Source organism: Rattus rattus, chromosome 2 (genome assembly GCF_011064425.1).
Source record: "Rattus rattus isolate New Zealand chromosome 2, Rrattus_CSIRO_v1, whole genome shotgun sequence".
In the NCBI taxonomy this organism is placed as follows: domain Eukaryota; kingdom Metazoa; phylum Chordata; class Mammalia; order Rodentia; family Muridae; genus Rattus; species Rattus rattus.
Genome location: NC_046155.1, coordinates 86,033,919 through 86,050,517, shown reverse-complemented (window position 1 = coordinate 86,050,517; position 16,599 = coordinate 86,033,919). Strand labels below are relative to the sequence as shown.

The 16,599-nt window shown below is 43.3% G+C and overlaps 1 protein-coding gene across 3 annotated transcripts in view; it reads right to left on the bottom strand.

Moving 5' to 3' along the window:
• Positions 1–16,599, bottom strand: part of Sox6 (SRY-box transcription factor 6) — a 540,795-nt gene that overhangs the window by 25,646 nt on the left and 498,550 nt on the right. For all 3 annotated transcript variants that reach the window (XM_032892841.1, XM_032892839.1, XM_032892840.1), the window contains one exon: positions 14,757–14,865. In XM_032892841.1, coding sequence (XP_032748732.1) covers positions 14,757–14,865 — 109 coding nt within the window. The remainder of the gene's footprint in view (positions 1–14,756; positions 14,866–16,599) is intronic.

Here is a 16,599-nt window from a genome sequence, read left to right as displayed (position 1 = left end):
CAATTATCAGACAATAAAATACTAAATTCAACCAAAGAGTGTTTAAGACATCTACACCAAAAGCCACGCACTTAGATTATTAGAAACCCTAAGTAAATCAAAATGTACAATTTATGAAGCAAAAAGTCAACACTATTAACTTATCAGTACTTCCCAAATTTATTTATTCCTCAAAGAGTTTCTTGTAGATATTGACATGAGATTTCTAAGCCCATAAAAAAGTAGAGAAGGAGCAATGCAGGCTTGAGCAAAACTAGAAGACCCGATGGTCTTTCACCAACTAGGACTAAGCCAGGGAATAAACACACTGAAAAGAGTGACCTTTGACCTCTCATCCCACACTCAACAATTAATTCAAGATGAGATATGACTTGCAATCAAAAGTAACATTATAACATTCCATACAAAATAAAGAGCAACAAACACTTTAGAGTGACTTCAGAGTTTTGAGAGTCTTGAGATGCTGTATACTGCTCTCAGCTCATAAGAAAAATAACAAATTCAACTGCATCAAAATAAAGGGGCCGTTCATCAGGAGTCATTGTTGAAAACGGGCCAGCTATGGGTGACTGCCTGTAACCCTGGCACTCACAGGAGGCTGTGCAAGGAGGATCATCAAGAATGCCAGGCCTGCAGAAGCTACATGCTGTGTTCCATGTCAGCCTAGGCTACAGAGTGAGACACTGTCTCAGAGCACACAAAATAAACAAATACCCACATGTAAGAACAGGCTGGGGAAAGATTCAGTGCATGTATTTGGTAAGACTTTCAATCTAGAATAGATAAATAACAGCTATAGAAACCACAAAGCTATAAGACTCATCTTGCTCTCTCCTTCGCAGCAGACACCCTGACCAGCACCTCACCCTCTCCTGCCATGCTTTCTCTGTCACCCGAACCCTCCGACTCTGAGGCGAAATCAACCTTTCATGCCTTAAAAACAGATGGATAAAAGTAAGCATGTGCTTTTTAGAAGGGGAAATGGGGGGGGGTTGTAAAAGAAGAGATAGCAATGGAGGCAAGGAAAGCCGCTCTCATAGTTAATTACAAGGAGAGTGCAAATCAAAACCACACTGAGACCTCACGTCACATTTGTCACAAGGGCACAGGAACGACGTGTTGTTGGCAAGCATGGGCCAACCAGCAGAAATGTGGGACAGTGAATAATTTCCTGGCAGTTTAGCCTATAAGACAGCAGTCTCACTCCAAGTGCCTCTCTAAAATAAATGAAAATGTCTGTGTAAAAATAGAAGGATATAAGAACATCATCATAGTTGTAGTAATAATAGACAAAACTTGAAATAATTGGAAAATGAGTAAAGTATGAATACTATAGGATACTCCCCAAAGAAAAATGTTTTAAAATCTGCTTAATTAAAAAAAAGCAATAAAATTTTAAAATGAAAAGCCAACCAACTTACAAAATGACTTTTTCTGAACATCTTTCTCAAGAGCCTTGAGAAATATGTGGTATTCTCAGATCATAATTAACTCAACAATGGTGTTGGTCAAAAAAACCCAAAAACCAAAACAACAAACAACCAAACAAACAATCATAGGAAGGGAGAACGAGCTCTCATTGGTTGCTTTTGAGTAAGGGGGCAGCACTTGCAGTAGGTGGCTCCAGAGAACAGTACATAATCACAGCATTTCAGATTGCTTCGTCACCACTAAAATGATTGTTTCTCTTTGTAGGACTTAACAGTTATCCGATGCATGTGATAGCCTCTTATGTAGTTAGTAGGGATAATAAAAACAAGCACACTAGAAGTAAAAATATAGATGATCAAAATTTTGGTGGGGGAGGGGACATGAGAAAGGAATTCTGGGAGGGACATGGAATATCAAGAAAGAGGCATTTAAAATCACATTCAGTTTGTTCACCGTTCTCATCTTACCAAATCCAAATGGCTGTGGTAGAGATTCAGCTCATTACTGTGGAATTAGCTATGTCCAATCAGGGGAGCCCTTTGCTAGCTTCTGTCTTGCTTATGGTCAGAATGCTAACTCACTTTCATTACAAGCATACTGACTAAAATTAAAATTTGATATTTCTTCTTGTTTAAAACAAAAGAAAGGAAGTAAGGGAGGAAAAGGAGCTAACTGTCCTGTGGTCAACTTAGTAGGAAACATATTCTGTGTCTAAGAAAGCCTCCATCGTGAGGGAAACAACATGTTCCTCATGTCTGAGACATAGACGGCCAGGCCTGCAGGGCATGGCTTTTCCCTGCCTCTTTTATAAACTGTCAGCTGGATGTGTTTGTTTGTTTACTCTGACAGTGCTGGAAACTGACTGAGCGCCTTGCACAGGCTAGACAAGTGCTTCACCACTGAGCTGAAGGGCAAGCAGGCCCTAGCGAGGCAGACTAGCAATACTGGGGAAGTGTCTTGAGGAAGGCACATATGGTGGATATATGATTGGCTCTTCTGAGCTAAAGATTAGCGGAAATCTAAGAATCAACAGTGTAGAAGAGAAGGATCGGGTGCCTGTGGTCATTTGCCTAAGGCATTTAATTCTTCACTTGCCAATGTAGGAAAGGCCATAGATACATTTTCATGTCCTCATTTTCATCCCTGGGCTCTACAAGTCCACTATAACAAATACCCTTCATTTCCTTCATCTATAGCCTTTGTCTAAACCAAGAAACTTAGTGGCTAAACTATAAAGGTAGATGGGTAGTCATATGTAGTATACAAACAAATAAATGTTTCACTCGATATTCTGGAAACAGTTAATTAGTTGCCATTCCAAAATGATCTTTTGGGAAGCAACTTAACTTTTTGATAGACGAAGCCAAAGGTCATATTCCAGGAAAGCACACCAGGTGTGCTATGTAATTGTGCACAAAACAATATCTATGAAGTGCTTTCACTAAATACATGGTCTCAGTCCTCCTCCCAGTACTCTCAAATGGGTATGAAGGTAGCCCTTCTGACCAAGGCTTACAGACTCTGTGAACACTGTACTAACCTGTCTCCGTCATACTATCAAGGAGCAGAGGCACACTTAGAACTCAGGTCTGCCAACTTTCAGTCGATCACAATTCCTCTAGCCCGTTCTTCATTCACTGGAATGAAGGCTTCTTTCTCACTGCAGGAATGCTCTTCCTTGCGCAGCTTAGCATATCCAAGAAGCCTGTTGCAAGCTATGACATTCGTGCCCTTTACTGTGGTCTGTGATGCTGCCCACCTCCGCACCACACATGGCACTGAAGAAGCGAGCACACTTACAGAAAGCATGGAGAACTGAAATTACAGCATAAGGCATCCCCTGATTTCAGGGCTATGAGTGTTACTGTAGACAGTGCTGTTCTGTTCTTCTATTCAAAACTGTCTTCTTTTTAAAAGATTAACAAGAAGAACCGAAAGGGAATTCCCTAAGGTCAGCTCTGAGGAAACATAGACTCTAATTCAATAACTCGGCTACTGCCCTGAAAAGGCTTTCGTATTGCAACATCCATATGGAGCCAATTGGACATTAATGGCTAATCAATCCCTCTGCTTTCTATTCTACTTAAAGTGTCACAAACCATGTTTAGATTAGCCCATTTCCTGCTAAGGATTGCTCAAGATGTCTTTTGTTCTTTAAGGCCCCGCCTGATGTAGGCAGCTTTAAACAAACACAGAGTAGAGTGGTGCAGGAGTTATAACGTGCCATATGTGAGGACAAAGGGGCTATACTAAAGCCTTTTGTGGTATTTGTTAATGTTTTTCATCTGAGCTTAAAAAGGCTTAATGACTTTGTGGTGAGCTGGTGCATGTGGCCCGTGGCTTTACAAAATGAAGGGAATTCTCACCAGTGGCCCTGCAGTCTCCTGCTCTCAGTTTAGGTTTAATTTTTTTAAATTCTCGTTATATTTACTTTGTACAGATAGCTGAACAGAGTCCTTCACCTTGTTTCAGCTACAGATTCCCACGGCAGCTGGGATGGCTTCTGAGCTTCTGTAGTTTAATGATCTCAAAGTGGCACAGAGCACGGAATATTCCACTTAATCTGTATGTCATATGTAGCTCTGGAGGGCTCATATGCTGGTGCACCCAGGTGAAAAGCAACGTTTAAGTTTGAACTGGATGAAATAAGACAATAACAGGTTTTGTCTTCTGAGGACTCCAGGGGAACCAACCTCTGGTAAAAGCAGAGGCCCGTGGAGGACACAGAGGCTGCTGAAAGCTGGTAGACTAAATAATTCACACGGCTCAGCAGCTCCTGGCTTCACCTAGCCCTTGTTCCTACCACAGACTCTGAAATGAAGCATAAACCGAGGCAAAGAAACGCTGCTTATAAGGAAGACATTACTTGATCCTTCTCAACTCTGCCTTTGCTGATTATCTTAGCCCCTCCAGGTCCCTGCCCGATTACTTTAAAATCTAGTCATCTGAGTTAGATCCCTCTTTCCAGGTTTGAATGTTTTTAACCTCCACAGAAATACCACTCTCTGATTTCAGGCAGAGTGGAACATCACACATTCACTTCTGACCAGACCACTTCTCTACCTAAACTCCTCCAATGCCCTACCCTACCTCTGTGTGCATAGATAAATCTTAACCTCCAGGAGCAGGCAAGGTTCTCTATATGACTTCAGTGTTGTCTCTTGCTGGCCTACTGAAGTGCTGGTTTTTTAACACTGCACTACCCCTGGTTCCCACACAGTTTTCATGCTGTGAATCCCAATTCTCTACTTTTCTACAAAGGTACATCCATCTTGAAATCACTCCTTAAAGACACAACTTAAAGGACTGTTTAATCCTTGGGAAGACTGGCAGAACTCTGGGTTCCAATATGAGATACCCTACGCCTTACGCCTACCTCTAACCTGACATTTAACCTCTTTTATTCACATCACCAGTTCCACGTGCCCACCTACTCCAAATGCAGTGAGTGCATGATGTCCTAGCCAGCTCGCCCCAGGGTCCAGCGCAACCAGCTCTAACATAAGTGCTGAAGTACACACGGTGACAGCGGAGGACAGCAGCAATCTTCCACAGTAGGGGTTTTAGAGACATGCCTGTGTCTTTTTCTGGCACCCCGGAGTTTCTGAAGTTAGATTGTAATTAAGTCCCCCCTGTAATTTCTTATATGCTGTTATGTGTCTTATAAGAAGAGCTGAGATGGGAAAAAATATACCTATAGCTGTTTAGGGTCTGCACTCTCTCCTTTTGCCTTTTGCTACTTCTACTGACTTGCCACACTGAGCAGTTCTCATCTGCTATCTCACCACTTCCTGGAGTGGACTCTGTAACTCCTCTACCATGAAAGCAAGCCTATATTATATTTACTTGAGATACTAATTGTAGTTCAGAGATATTGTTTACAAATGAATCCTAAATGAAGCTGCTGACAACACAGGCACATGCTGATATGTTAATCTCTCGGACACCAAGACCTAACTTGGGGCAGACACGAATAGGATGCTGTAAGTGTCCACTAGACAACAGCAATTGGGAAATTCACTCTTGTGAGGGCCCAACGGTAGAACCCCATAAAACCCCACCCAATACCTGCTTGGCCTTCATAGGCCAGACTTAGCACAGAACAGTCTGGACAAGCCCATTGCACAGAGGGTAAAGGCGGAGGAGGAACGCAGTGGCTACATGAGCTCTAAGGCCTCCTTGCTGCGTTCCTTTACTTTCAGCCTCTGGGATCTACGTCTCTCTTTAACAAAGGTTTATGCCTGCCTATTTGACAAAGTCCAAATTCCTCACCCTGGCACTCAGGACCCTCTGCAGCAGAGGGTCAGCTACTTCCAGAAAGTATTCAAGTCTGCAAATACAAATGGACAATAAAATGAGTGAGTCTTTGACAGAGGGGGACACATGTGAGAGGGGTGACCCTGTCCTACTGGAGCTGCTTTATTGTTCCACCTGCTTTACTGTCCATTCTTTTTATTCTGTCAGCTGAGTGCCCCAACTTTCTGTTTGTCTACCGTAGGCTTATTTCCAGGCACACTTCTCTCAGGACTTCTAGAATTTGTGCTGTTCACAAGCACTGGGGGCTTCCTCCTCTAACTGGGCCTTCTTCTCTTTCTGCAAAGACATACTTGAATATGGAATACAGCAGTGGAATACTACTTTATCTCCTGTGTGTGCTAACCATGGAATCTTAGCTACATGAGTAGCTCTTTAAGAAACAATGTGAATATTTTTTAATTTTCTCTTACATGTGGGGAGTGGAGAAGGCCCTGAGTTAGTAAATCCTGAATGAATGGGTATTATCTGTTATAGCATGACCATGTCAAGGATCACAGCTCCAGACTCTTGAGAAAGTACAAAGAGAATACTCCCTGGGTCGTGGCTCAGAGGAGCAGGCCTTTCTTTGGTTTGTGTGTGGAGATTGATAGTGTGCACAGAAAATGTCTACCATAGCTTTCTCCCACTGGATGTTTACTGCCTGCAGAGTGCTTACTCCCCTACAGAACCTGCTCCTACCAAGTTTATCTAAACCTGTTTCCTTGATCAAGCTGTATGCTATAAACCCCTCCTTCTTGTTTAGCTATATGAAATAATTTTACCCCCTTTTTTATCTGTACATATTAACCCTGCCTACTTGTTCACCTGCATGGAATAACCCTGATCTCTGTTCAACTGCATGCAATAAACACATTGAGCTTATGTAGTGCTAAGGCTTTTCCACCAGAGAGCTCAGTTCTGCTCCAAATTTCTTTCTTTCATTCATTCATTCATTCATTCATTCATTCATTCATTCATTCTCATATTCTTTCCCTCCCTCTCTCCCTCCTCCCTTTCTCCCTCTCAGTTCCAAAACACTGGAAGTGCTTAAGAGCTCTGCACTATGATAGTGCTATGTATATGAGACATTATGACCCATTTGACCGCTATGAGTTAAGCTGGGGGTTGTGAGGCTCTATTTAGGGACAGATTCTGGTTGAAAAGAGCTGCTTTCTGGCATGGGTGGTCCAGTCTATTGAGAGCCATCTCCACAGAGTGAAAGATGGGCTTGGGGATTTGCAGGTGGTAGGAACAAACAACCACAGAACACAGACTAGGAAGGGACAAGGTATCTACAGGAGGGCAGTGAAATGTAGGATGAAGATAAGAAATGAGGAAGTCAAAAAAGAAGTAAGGAGGCCTTTATAGTACTGGTCCTGTAAAATGAGGTACAAAAAACTGTTCCAAAATTTAGGGGAAGAAAAAGAGCCAATTAGGCTAAAATGTTTCAAGTTCAATCCTGATCATAAGCAGGGAAGGGTTCAGAGCATTCAGAATTGACTTCATGCCTTTTGATTTCTACCAACCTAAGCTTGGGACAAACGTTACAGTCCGCATATGGAAAGTCAAGTGGCTCCTGCTGCCAGGAGAGGGAAGTTTTAGGACAGGGACCTAGACAAAGACAACATGTCAAGAGCTAAATAGTTTGTGCATGTGTTACATAGACCTCGGTGAGCATACTCACTCCAGTAGATTGGTTTACAGGCCCATGGCTAGAGAAGCAGTCTGATTTGGGGGTCTAATTTTCAAGGTAGGAGGTAGTAATCCTGGTCATTTGGTTGCTGTAGAGTTGGGGGCCATTCTGTAATGTAGTAATAGCACAGACAGACATATCTCCCTTGAGATAAGGACATTCTTTCTGATGTGTAGTGTGTGTTTGTATGTGTGTGTGTGTGTGTGTGTGTATCATACACACTATCACTGGATCTTTACAGTGCAGTCTCCAGAGAAACTAGCCACTGGGCAGGGCTCAGCTCCTCTCAGATGAATGGTTTGGCCTTTGACTGGACTTTCAAGCCCTGCAACTATAGGAAGCAGACTGTGTTCTTAGGAAGTATTCGGGATGCAGTTACACAAAACCCTTGACATTTCACTCTCTTGCCCCATCAGGCCCATCTATCACTTGAAGAGTTCAATGGAAATTGTTTTCTCCTAACATTAAAAGTTATTTGGGGGCTTTTAAGACACGGCAAATATATTTCTGTAAGAGAAGTTTATTTGCTTGTTTAAGAGCCCTGCACTTTATATATAGAGCTGATATAAGCTACTGCACAGGAGCCTCTAAAACGGTTTATATCCTCAGTAAAATACATTTTTGTGATACTCATACAACAGCCCAGAGCCAAGCGCTCTGTGAACTCTGTTGCTCTCCCAGCCTGTGCAGCTATTTCTCATCTCTACCACATCTCATGCCTCCCCCACTTCCTAGCCTGGCTGCAGACACCTGCCTATTGGTTCCTCCAGGTTCTTCTGTCTGAGGAGGGTCTCTGGGATGCCTGGATATGTTGCTTCAGGCAGCGATAGCAGGCCAGATGCCTAACCCTGACACACAGCCTTGGCTAATAGTCCTTCTGATTCACTCTAGTCTTTTCTGCTTGTAGATATAATTCTTCACCTTTTATTCCTGGTACATATTCTACCAGATGGATACCCTTCTGAGAAAAGACACGCTCTGGAATATTTCTACTAAAAATTTCATTTATCTAAAAGATTACATTGGGCTGGAGCTCTGGCTCAGTGGTAGACCCCTTCCCTGGTGTGGACAAGGCTCTAGGCTCAAGCTTCACTACTGCAAAACCAGACCAACAGACAAATAACAAGACCGCATGGTCCCTAATTGATACTTGCTACATTCTGGTTGCATTAAGGGCCAATGAGTCCAATTACAAGGCAGTATAATTAGAGAGTTAAAGAAACCAACAGCCCTGTCACTAGAAACCATCTAAATAAGACCACTACTTCTTAAACTCTGGGTCACCACCTGCACAAGGTCATCTAGCCAAACATAGAAACTGGGGCTAGGGTGGCCACAGTTAAAGGTCTCTGAATACACAGTGACCAATAATTAATTCAAATCAGGCACATGATGGATCAGAAGTGTCTCCAGAAGCACCGACCTGTGCTGCGTTGCGTGGCCTCACAGCAGCCTGGGCTCTGAACACAGGCTGTCTGACTGGTGCTGCACTGGACATCATGGCACTGGCAGCTCAGAGTGCTGACTTCATGCTTCTGCTCGGGTCTGAGACTACCACATGCTGTGAATCATGCTGTTGTCAGTGAACTACAGTTTTATGTCCGTACAGAACCATAATGGCTTTCTTAGAGAAAACAAAGACTTTTATTATCTTCCTGCCATCATCTGTCACTCTGTGTGACAGACATCAGACAGTGTATCTGTGGGTTGTGTTGCATCAGAATGTTGGATGTTAAAATTTGCCATTTGGGATGCTGACTTGAGTTTCATACAAATCACTGAAATTTTAGCTTGCTTTAGGATAATTTCCAATCATTCCTAAAATGGACCTAAGTACACCTCTGTCATTTTGTTAGGTAAAGGAGATTTCTCAGCAGTGATAATTATAAAATCAAAATGTCAATCACTCTGGAAAATGCTGAAGGTGCTATACCTCCTGCAGCTGCAAGTCTGCTTTTGTCTTTAGTAAATGACAAAACTATGTTTATGCCAAAGAACTCTTTGACTCATATAACTCTTTTATGCACCTATATGGGTATTCAGAACACCCAAAGTCTTGTGAACTCTTTCAGGTAACTGTGGGCTTGAGAAAAGTTTAAAACCTGCTCTGCCTCAACCTCCTGACACAAAGGTTAGGAAGAGCAGGGAGAGAACCTAACTTCCTAGAAGGAAACATTAGGGATGGGAGTCTCCTAGTTCTTGAAGTGACCGCTGACCAGAGAAGGGACATCTCAGCTGAAACTGCAGGGGTCAGGTCCCCTTCTTTGTTCCAGATTTGAGGATCTGGTTTTGAAGGATAAAGCACCAGCACTCTGATGGACTTGCACCAGTGACCCTCAAACTCTAAAGCACAAGTAGCCTGGAATGCCACCTCAGGTTAGGCTACCATTTCTTCTGCTGCCTCCAATGACTCCTGCCTCACAGGAGCAAACTTCCTTCTCTGTAGGCGTAAGGATCCAGAGAAGGTAAGAGAAAGGACAAAGTGTCAGGGACTTCAGAGGATGGCCCAAGGGAAGGTGGGGCTGCCAAGAAAGGATATGCGCTCTAACTGGCAACTGGTACATTCCGAAAGAAGAGAAGGAAACCCTGCAGTCTTCTAATTCCATAAACAGTGAGCTTGAGCTGATGATAAATAAAAGACCAGGGGAGAAAGGAGCTACAGAAGGCTTCTGGGAGCCACAGACCTATCCAGGAAGTCCCCAGGATGGAAATATCCATTCCCATCAAATCATGTGAGTAACACACAGAGGACAGCACACTGGTACAATGCCAATGCAAGGTTCAAACATCAGCTAAAGATAATCACCTTCAGGGCTTGTCCCTAAAGAATAACACATACTCCACCACTCCTCACATGAGAATGAGGGACAGATCCTTCCAAGGCTACACCACAGTAACTGAAGGTGAAAATTTGAGAAAAGTAACATTTTCTTATCCAAAACATACTGCAAAGCAGTGTAAAACCACAGGTTTAAGAGGAAAAGTGAGAGGAAGGGAGGGAGGGAGGAGAGGAAGAGGGAGGGAGGGAGAGAGGGGAGGAAAAGAGGAAAAGAGGAGGAGGGAGGAGCTAAACAGAGATAGAGGAGGGGAGGGAGAGAAGGCAAGGGGGAAGGAGGAAAGGAGGGGGAAGAGAGAGAGTGAGCATACAGGGAAGAAGAAGCTAATCTGTGGAAGGTAAGCAATACTTGCAGATGTGCTGTTCTCATTAGTAAACAGTAAAGCACAAGGAACATGCAAACTCACTTGAGTAAGTGGTAGAAGTAAATCCTTGAAGGCATCGTTCTATCATTTCTCTGAAAATAGGAACCTCAGTGGAACTGACTGAGCTTCATGTGGATATATCATTTTTCTCACCAGAAACAGACTCTGTGTTTCCCTCTGAACAAGCATGGGTTAGGAAGGAACTTTGGAGACAATGAAAGCCAACATGCATGCCTCCTTTAAAAGATAAAGAGACTTCTGCTGGGGCATCGGTCGCTTGTTGGCGGTCGTTGGTAAAAAAAAAGCTTTAATCCAAACCTCCCAATAACCAAGCCAGGGGCCTTTCTGTTACACAGTGTAACTTTGAAATCAACAGGACTGGGCTAAGAAGGAACTCTGGCCTATAAAGGGCCGAGAAAGGGGAGACACCACATGGAAAGTCTGTGAACAGTTTGGCAGCTGTTTGTCAGATTGTCATTTTTAATACAAGGTCACAATCCCGACTAACCAAATCCTCCCATTCTCACATATACTAAAGGAATGTTAAAATGTTGTATGAAATCAATACAAGTTAAATCTTCATCAGCTTCTAAACATAACAGGGCCTTACCCAGGCTTCCGAAGTCCCCAGCGCCACTGAAGGCGTAGCTTTATAAATACCATGGCGAACAAGAAATGCTGTCTTGTCACATCCAAGCCAGATAACAGCTGGACTTTAAAAATAAAATTTTGAAGACATTTGCCTTTTATATTTCTAATTTCTGTTTGCCTTGCTTATGGTTTTGTCATTTGATTTTGATGAGTGGTTAATACACGTGCACAGCTGCCTTTTGGGGCAACCTTTTCCCTGTTGCCTCCATGCCCAGGGTGGAAAGCAGGCCTTCAAGCTGCTTCTAAGAAATGCCATCGTCTTCATGGCTGGCAGGCAGGCAGTCCTGGGAAGCATGTCCAAGCAGGGCCAGATTTCTGATGGACTTACTTTAATACTTAAGAAGCCTCACAGGAGGGATGAGACGTGCAAGAAGGGCACAGCCCTTTGAGATGGCTCTCCGCGGTGAGGTGAGAGGGAGCTTGGGAGATGATGGTGCATGGATGGAAGGAGGTGATCTCCCAAGCTAGAGGCAGAGCTCACCTTTCAGCTATTTAAAGAGCTTGCCATCTGGGTACTTGGTAGAAGACCAAGAAGTCTTAAAGTCCTACTCTCAGTGATGATAGGGTACCACTTTTGTATGCACAGATTTATCTTTGAATCTCGTATTCCCTCACTAGACCATAAGCTCTAGTTGCTGAAGACATCACTATTTTAACTTCCCATGATTTACTCCGGGTCTAGTTCAGGGAACTGGCACACCACAGGCACCCAAGAAATGTTGGTTGATTGTTTTGTTGAAGCATGGGCTTAGTGGATGAGTAAATACACTTGATTGTTGTTACCTTGACACTCCAGCCCTTTCTAATCCTCATGCTGAGGAGAGTATGAAGCAGAGTAGAGAGAATATTATGTGTACCTGCTAACTATCCTGACTTTAACATGAACTGTAACTCCAGCAGGATCTGCAATCAGCGCGGGCCTGAACAGATGCCAGGAACTAGACTGGAGTCAGCAGAAGGCTGCTCCCCATCCCAGAAGTCCTCACAAAGGCTCTACACTGCTGTCCATATTAGTTCAGGTAACTCGACTCCATTCATGAACTCACAGTCCCCCAGAGGCACATGAGGTCTCAATGGCAACTCTGGGCAAGCTTCTGAAGGGAGGTTTTCACACGCTCCGTAAGCTCCTGGGCCACTACAGCCTGTCTACTGTTACACTCATCAGCATGCTGCTCCGTGTGATGGGGTAACATGAGAACTGATGTATGGCATGACCAGCTATATTTAGGGGAGAGGAAATGGGCCATACTGAGGAAGGTCACAAGTATTTTGTTCAGAAAACTGAAGACTACAATTATCCGACTATACAGAGGTATAGTCTGGAAGCCAGAACCTGAACCTTCCATCCAGTTTTAGTTCTACCATTACTGGCATTGTACCTATAGCAAGTTTATTTAATTTAAATTTAAATTTTCCAGCCTCAGTCTTTTAATCTGTAAAATGGGAAAAAATAATACCAGCTATGTGTTATGGAATATAGATAATTATTGCAAGACTAAGGTAGGAAAATCATATGCTTAAGGTCAGCCTGGGCTATAAAATAATAATAAAAATAATAAAAATAAAAATAATAATAATAACAACAACAACAACAACAACACAACAATAAATAAACATTGTCCTCAAAGAGTATCTAACAATTGTATGAGAAAAGACTGTAAAAGTAACTGATCATCTGGTATAGGAACACTGGATAAATGTTTGCTAAAAAAAAAAAAAAGGAAAAAAAGTAACTAGGAAAATGTATTTGAATCTAGACAATGTGCATACCGAGTGGAATTTCCACAACCCTTATGTAGATTTTTCTCTGCTGCTAAGGTTTGTATCTTTTTATAATGGCCAATAGTTCCATTCACACAGTCACAGCAAATTGATGAGCAGCATTACTGAGAGACAACTCACTCTATTTATAGCTAATCTATAGTTAAGAAATCAAATGAAAGTGCAGGCAGAGCAGGGTCAGATGACAGAGCTCTGCAGCTCCTGGTCCATAGCCAAGTGAACAGTCAGAACCCCCAAAGCGCTGGAGATGGTTTAACTACTTTATAAAGCCAAAGACTCAGGCACTCTACATACTGCTTCCCACGGAGTCTGAGATAAGCCTGATCTAAAACACTTCTTTGCAGACCACCAGGCTGACGACCATGTCTGTGTTGCCGTCAACCTGTTAACCATGCCAACCATTTGGCTGGCTAGACAGAAGCATCCAGCCCTTGTCAGTGAAAGCCTGCTCATCTATGTGCCTATGACAATGTCAGTGTACCCTTGATACACACTGCTCATGGAGGAGAGCAGGTAGAGTCCTGAAGTCCTTTAATGTCTCACTTCCTCTTCCTCTTCCCTTTACTTCCTCTCACAAATTCATGTATATACTATTCAGAATTTATGTTGACCCTTTGCACCCAAGACTGCCCTCAAGAATCAGTATCTCCAACGGACACAGAAACCATGCCTTCTGGAAGCTCTTGAAGCTTTGCTCCTGTCTGACGTCATCCATCTTTCAGGATTCATACCCAGAATTTCCAAGCTGCCTGGGGAGGTCTGGTTCAGCTGTTGCTAAAAACTCTCTTTGTGTGTTTTTAAGGGATCAGGGTCCTGGAAGAAATCCTGCCAGTACATGGGGAACTAGCAAGACTTTTTCCCTCAAGCTAAAAAAAGGATGTTCACTAGGATCTGAGATGGGTAAAGGATCCTGTTACTCTTAAGAGAGCAAATTAATCTTCCCTGACTGGTGGGATGGATTCTGCCAAAGAAACAGCTAACGGGAAAGCCAGTCCCCACTCTGTGATGACACAGTAAATAACCAGGCCACGCTGCTGGCAAAGTGCTGACCTAACCTATAAATTGTAACTGTCCTCTGGGGAACGATTTTTGCTGACAGGCGCTTGGTGCATTTAAGACAAACAAACAGGAAGCAATGAGGATGGGCATGAGAGAACTGCAGGTAGACATCCTGAGAGGGAGGCTGCTCTCTCCAACAGACACTAAACAGGCTTCTGCCATGGTTAGTGCACAGGCCCGGAGCTGGGTCTTTCCTAAGAAGTCAGTCGGTGTCTGCTGAATCTATATGTCCGTTAGTCCCAAGTGGTTTGACAGTGCCTAGAATTACTTGGTCTAGATTTTTCTTCAAAGAATTCTTCTTTACAAAGAAGACTTTTTAAAATTATGTTTCTTATTTTTCTTAACGAGAATCCAGTGAAGTAGGTGATACACAGAGATCTGTTAGAAGGAATATAGAAGGATTTTTCACTAAAACTTTAAATAACATCTTGAGGTACTTGGGTTTCATGTGTTCAGTAATAGAGAACCCAGCATTGTCTCAAAGCCCTCAACTGCAATACACACGGAAGACCAACATTTCATTTTTGCCTAGAAAATCTAATTAGTGACTCCAATGGTCATATGGATCCCATGCCTGACCCACTCACCTTCATACAGGTACAGATCAGCAGAGACATAACCTCAGGAAAAGCCACCCACTCACCTTCTGCGTCCTCTGGCCGAGTCAGATCGATGACACCAGGGCCCAGCTTTCCGTCTTCACTTGACTTTCCTGTTAATTGGGGACCCAGGTTCTCAAAGCGTGTTCTTTCCTAGGAGAAAAAATAGCCAGAGGCCTGTTTTAGTTTTAGTTTTGAGTCGCTAGATGCTTGCTTTCTTCTAGTTTCTCCCTCACTTAATGAGCACAATGTGGCCTTAGAAACATCATGTCCAACCCACACCAGCTCTGAGCTGGCTGAAGGCTGAGAGTGTCACTGACGACATGGGTAATCTGGAAGTCTAGAAGGCTGAACCTGGAAGGAATGGTAGGCCATGACAGAGAATGTGCCAGAGCTGTTCTGCCTGTCCTGGTCCTTCTGTTGGACTTGCTTCTAGAATCTTTAAGAAATGCAGTGGAGAGAGGCCAGATGTGCAAAAACTTAAGAATGTTCTAAAACCTACTGCTAAGCTGAATGGGAGAACACCCTTTCCATCTAGACATTATGATTTTGATCAGTAAATCCTGATAAAGTACAAATTAGAACTCTTCGTACCAGGATTTGAATGTGTCAAAGTTGGTAGAGTGAACATTGGCATTGTTCCTTTGCTTGGAGCAAGTCTTTCAACACTAAGTTGCTAGGAACTGAAGAATGCATGACTCCCACCCAGTAAAAAACAGAAAACCAAACAAAACAAAATAAAAAAACCCAGGAAGGTTCATTACCCCTACTTCTTTAGGAGAGAACCCCAAAGTGGTTGCTTGTTTACCAGTTCCTGTAAGAGCAGGAGTCTGGGGTAACACAATGGCAGACGCCCTGCCCCTCTCAGGCAGTGGCTGGGGCTCACTGGCCATCCTGAATGTGGTGGGATGATCCATATAAACTGAGCACAGCAATCCCATCCTCACCTCCTTCTCCATGCTTCGTCTAGACTCGCACTCGGCTTTGTGTTTTCCGTATGAATGAATGGAGCCTTGTTGTTCATTACTATGAGACGATATTGAATGTCATGTCAGCCTGAGTGTACAGACATGGAGGAGCAGCTCGCGGCTCCGGGAACGGTTCTGCATGTTACACTAATGCATTATGCAGCAGTGCAGTGCCGACTGCTGCTCCGTCTATTGTTCAATGACCTAGTTCTGCATCGAGCATGCTTGCCATCTGATGGAAACATGCCGAGCGTTCTGTTCTGTAGATGTTTAGAAACTTGGAAATATTCTGAAGGAGCAAACATACAATTACTTGATAGAGGATGTGCCTCATTTGTACAGCCTCACTGCGTTTGTGCTTTCTAATACGATTATTTTTGAATATCATTATATTTCTATAATTAATTCACATCAATCAAATTGTGGCAGTAAATTTTCCATTTCCCCTTCGTCAGAGACCATGTTGAAATCTTCATTGGAAGGAAACTCAGCATAAGCCCTGCGTTAATCTAGTACTGTTTTAGGAAAGCTTTGCAACAAAACACAATCATCTAGCCATCATTTCAACAACTGAGTAACACAAACTCACTAGTTTCAACAGCAGCGCATGGGGAAACCTCTGAACTGTGACCTGTATAAAAGACAGATTGAAAATCAAAGCTGAAGCGAATGTGTCTCCCTAGTACCTTCTCACGTGAAAGCGTGGCTGCTGGGGAACAAACTAACTCAGATGCGGTACAGGACAGAGCCTCCACAGCCGGGGGCTGTGCCCGAGCGTCCTCACACATGGTCAGGGAGGGCAGCTGCTCACCCTCAGCCCGCGTCTGGTTTTGAGCAGTACCTTGTGTTGTGGTGATGTAAAGAGAGAGAGTCAAAGTGGAAAGCACTCCAAAGCCACTGTGGACCCTTGTTTCTAGCA